General features: G+C 53.9%; 1 protein-coding gene across 1 annotated transcript; it reads left to right on the forward strand.

The window, feature by feature from the left end:
- The first annotated feature begins 1,705 nt into the window (after positions 1-1,705).
- DIO3 (iodothyronine deiodinase 3) lies at positions 1,706-4,607 on the forward strand. Its single transcript, XM_077820490.1, has 3 exons — positions 1,706-1,735; positions 3,196-3,217; positions 3,751-4,607. The coding sequence occupies exons 1-3, from the start codon at positions 1,706-1,708 to the stop codon at positions 4,605-4,607; spliced, it is 909 nt and encodes a 302-aa protein (XP_077676616.1).
- The last annotated feature ends 292 nt before the right edge of the window (positions 4,608-4,899 follow it).

Below are 4,899 nucleotides of genomic sequence, written 5' to 3' on the forward strand. Positions count from 1 at the left end.
ATGAAATTATGCCCCCAGATTGTATTTGGAGTTCATAGCAAAGAGTGCAGACGCTGGCCACTGCAGCAATTGTTCCGCCAGGTGCTCTGCCCAACACAGTTGTCCACACCTGAATAGGAAGTCACAATTCAAAAGTACCTCTCAAACTGAAAAGAAAAAACAAAGTTGTTTGCATGGAATGGAGAGTGAGGGATTTCCAAAGGCATAAACTAAGACTGAATTTCCAGTCTTTTTCCACCAAGGAATCTATATAAAACTCCATATTTTGGTGCCTCGGGGTCACTCCCAATGATTTGACAGAGTAAAGTTTGTTGATGTTCAAGGTTGCGAGACCCATCTGTTTACTCAGGTTTTTGTCTGTCAGCATAGTTGGAGGGGGATGCTTTGAGAGTTCCAGCTTTTTTTGCTGGGGGTTTCTTTAGAGCCAACATAATTTGTTACTGTGTTCATTTAGAAGCTTTAATTTGTGGTTTTGAAGATTGTGTAACTGCACTAAGAGGTGGCAAGAGGCCCATATGAGGAGTTCAGCAATAAGTTTAACAATACAGTAAATAACTGTTCAGTAATTTGCCCCGTACTGAGCATCATGGCATGCACTATAAGTTATTAGTCCGGGCTCAAAGACAAAGAACAGTCCTAGTGCATTAACATGTCTTTATGAGGTGCCTAGTAAAAAGGAAATAAAAATGCAGTTCCATTTGGATAACAGAACACTGAATCACTTCACTCACTGTTGTCACACATTAAGGATGACCCACAGTTAGCCTCAGGACTGAGGGCACAGTTAGATTATTTCACAATAGTCTATTTTGGAATAGAAGAAGAAGAATGAGGATAATACTTTCATAGGGCCTTTCTCCATGGTTCTCAAGACAATTTACATGAACATTAAACCTTCTAGACCCCTGTGAGGTAGTTAAGTGTTATTACTTCCATTTTACAGATTGTGAACCTAAGACAGAGAGGTATGCAGCCAAAATTTTCTGAAGTGTTCATTGAAGTCCATGGGAGCTGCAGATCCTCAGCACTGCTGAAAATCAGGCACCAGACATCTTAATTGATCACACAACAATAGAGGCATTCAGAATTAGTGACTGCTTTTGAATACTTAGGACTAAGTGACAGCAAGTCAGTGGCAATGCTGGGTATAGAATCCAGAGCTTCTATGAATCCCATGCTCCATCTCCTAGACCAATGGTCTCCAAAGTGGGGTGCACGCACCCCAGGGGATGTGCAAGACCATCCCTGGGGGATGCACAGCACGGCAGCAGCAGCGCTCCTGGACCTCTGATTCTTCGGCGGCAGCTCGGCTCTTCCCCGCTCCGTCTTCGGCGGCGCACCGGCGGCAGCTCTTTTTAATTTTTTTCCCCTTCCCTAGAGCTGGCCCTGGGGGTGCGCGATCTAAAAAAAAAGTTTGGAGACCAATGCCCTAGACAATACTCCACCCGTCTATTTAAAGTATTTTGCTTCATCACCAATTGTCATGAGAAGTTTATATTCATACTCCTCTTGATCATGGAAAGGCTTTTTTTCTGTGCATTATGTTATTTGCTGTCTCTCTCTGTTTGGGTTTTTTAAGTGAACATTCAACCTGACTTAGTCAATGTTGATTTAACTGGTTCCATACTGTTACAGACCCCACTGCATGCAGCAAATCCCATCCTACCACTTCAGATTAAATTTGATAATACATATTTGTTACCCCATGCCCAGAAGATCAAGTAGACAAGAAATGGTCTAACTGTCCCAATAAAGGCAGTGCTCAGATATTACTGCAACAGGGGACAGATATATACCCAGATAACCAGGATAGACCTAGATTTTTGGAGGCTTAGAATTTCTCAGAAAGAATGAGACAAGATGGTCATGAGATAAAGGCACCAGACTGAGACTGAAGAAGTCGGAGCTCTATTCCCTGTTCTGCCACAGGCCTATATTCCCCATCTGTAAAATGGGGATAAATAGCATTTCCTTTCTGTTTAGGTTGTAAGACCCAGACCCACTTCAATGGCAGTTAGCTAAATACTTTTGAGAATCTGGGTCTAAGACGGGGTGGGCAAACTTTTTGGCCCGAGGGCCACATCTGGGTATGGAAATTGTATGGCAGTCGTGAATGCTCATGGTTCCTGGCCAATGGGAGCTGTGGGGGTGGCGCTTGGGGCAGGGGCAGAGTGTGGAGCCCTCTGGGTGCCCCTACACGAAGGAACAGGAGGGGGGACATGCCATTGCGTCCGGGAGCCGCGCCGAGCACTGGCACGTGCAGAGCAGGGCAAGCCCTGGACCCCGCACCCTGTCGGGAGCTGGAGGGCCGGATTAAAACGCCTGAAGGGCCGGATGCGGCTCCCGGGCTGTAGTGTGCCCACCCCTGGTCAAAGCTCTTTGGGGACAAAGACTCATCTCTTAGTGTATCTTTGCACCTTGCCTGGCATAGTAGGGCCCTGATCTCAGTTGCAGCCTGTAGGCGTTTCTGTACCGGAAATAAGAAAGGACAGTAATGTTCAATGACAGGAAATTACCCCCGAGGGATCAGAGTGCATAGAAGGAAGAGCCAACAGGTCACAAGTTCACCGGCTTGTCACTGTGAAGGGATACTTGGTCAAGGTGAACTCAAGGCTTCTGCTTTCTGCACCAGAGGGAAGACCGGCAGGGGTTATGTAAGATTACAACGGGAGAGGCGGCCACGGCTCTGCAAAGAGGCGAGAAGGATCTCTCCCTTCACCACCCACAGCAGCGCGGGGACGTTTCAGCTTTCGGACAACAGCTACCCCTAGTGGCGAGGAATCGCTTCCCTTTTCTCTCGCCCCTCTCGTTGATTTCGTGCTGTCAACCGGTTTAGTAACTAGAGGCGGCGAGTGGTCATTAACCTGGCAAGCGCCCCCGTCCCTTCCTCCAGCACAGACCCCCGGCGGCTGCAGCCCAGCGAGGCCGCTTGCAGTCGCTCCCCGGCCTGGGCGCAGGGCGCACCGCGGGCTGCCAGGGGACCGGGCGTTTGTTTGCTCATCCAAGGCAGAGCAAGAGCGAAGCGCCCCTTAACCAAACGTACCTCCTGGGTACGGCCCCTTCCAGGGCCCAGCCCTCCAGCGTGGCCAAGGCGGAGGGTACTCCTGTCCGACCCCCACACCCCCAGCCTCTCCCAGGCCACGGCCCCGCCGCGCCGCTGGGGAAAGTTCGCCCTGCAGCCTCTGGCTCCTGAAGTTAGGGAAAGGGGAGGGGGGGCGTGTCGGGGAGCCCTCGCAGCAACAGCCGCGATCAATCGCAGGGAGTTACTTCTCCTGCCCCCGAGGTGGAGGCGCCTGGGGGGCGCGCGGCTATGGCGGGCACGCGCGCTGCCCCCACACGTGCGCTGCCCCCCAGGCGCGCACACTCCTGGAGCGCAGTGGGGAGGGGGCGGGGCCGCGGAGCTCGCCTGTTGCATCGTCCAGGCCGGGTTGTTTGTAAGAGTGTGTGTGTTTGTATCTGCGCCGGAGCCCCCAGCAGTGCCCTGGCTCTCGGCTGCTGCCGGATAGTGGCTGCTCCCTGCTCCGTGGCACGTCCCTCGCAGCTCCTGTCCGGTCTCTCTCCTCCTCCCTGTGTATTTTTAGGTCACTGGAGTGGAGGGTAGGTAATCCCCGGGCTTAAGTTCCAAGGGGGCGGGTTCTGGCCGGAGGTGGAGTCACTTTTCATTTAAATCCCTGACTATAAAATGGGCTTAAAGAGACGCGGGATCCCAGCTGCGCTGCACAGAGCCCGGCGGGCAGGCGTGTGTCGAAGGGGGCGGGAGCCCAGCAGCCGTCAGGATGCTCCACTCCCTCGGCGTTCACACCTTGCAGCTGCTCACCCAGGTCGCTGCCTGCATCCTCCTGTTCCCCCGCTTCCTGCTCACCGCGCTGATGCTCTGGCTCCTGGATTTTCTGTGCATCAGGAAGAAGGTGCTGCTGATGGGTAGCAGGGCGGAGGAGGAAGAAGCTTGTCCTGGCCAGGAGCTGCCCCCGGACGACCCCCCGGTCTGCGTTTCCGACTCTAACCGCATGTTCACCCTGGAGTCCCTGAAAGCCGTGTGGCACGGGCAGAAGCTGGACTTCTTCAAGTCAGCCCACGTGGGCTCTTCCGCCCCCAACCCCGAAGTCATCCAGCTGGACGGGCAGAAGCGGCTCAGGATCCTGGACTACGCCCGAGGCAAGAGACCCCTGATCCTCAACTTTGGGAGCTGCACCTGACCTCCCTTCATGGCTCGCCTGAGGTCCTTCCAGCGCCTAACTGCGCACTTCGTGGACATCGCTGACTTCCTGCTGGTGTACATCGAAGAGGCTCACCCCTCCGACGGCTGGGTCAGCTCGGACGCAGCCTACCAGATCCCCAAGCACCAGTGCCTCCAAGACCGGCTGAGGGCGGCTCAGCTGATGCAGGAAGGGGCGCCTGGCTGCCCCCTGGCAGTGGACACCATGGACAATGCTTCCAGCGCCGCCTATGGAGCCTTCTTTGAAAGGCTCTACATCATCCAGGAGGAGGTGGTGATGTACCAGGGAGGCAGAGGACCAGAGGGCTACAAGATCTCCGAACTGCGGAGCTGGCTCGACCAGTACAAAAACCGGCTCCAGAGCCCCAGTACGGTGGTCATCCACGTGTAAAAGGAAACTGTGCTGGGGGGAGGAGAGGGGGTGTGCTGCCCTGGGGGGGCCCGGGGGTGGGGGTGGCAGGAGCTGTTCTCTGCTCCTCTCCCTGGGGACGGCAGGCTGCTGTGTGAGTTTCATGCACGTGCTATCGTTACCCCTTCTCTGATCGAATCATGTTGATTTGCCAGCCCAGCTCCGTTCATGCTGCATGTCCTCGTGCATCTTGTAAATACCCCCTTTTTTTGTAACAAAGCGTTCCCTATTTTTATGGAGGTTTTCCTAGGGGGTCTGGGTCCGCGCGCGAGTG

Source organism: Eretmochelys imbricata, chromosome 6, assembly GCF_965152235.1.
Source record: "Eretmochelys imbricata isolate rEreImb1 chromosome 6, rEreImb1.hap1, whole genome shotgun sequence".
Classification (NCBI taxonomy): Eukaryota; Metazoa; Chordata; order Testudines; family Cheloniidae; genus Eretmochelys; species Eretmochelys imbricata.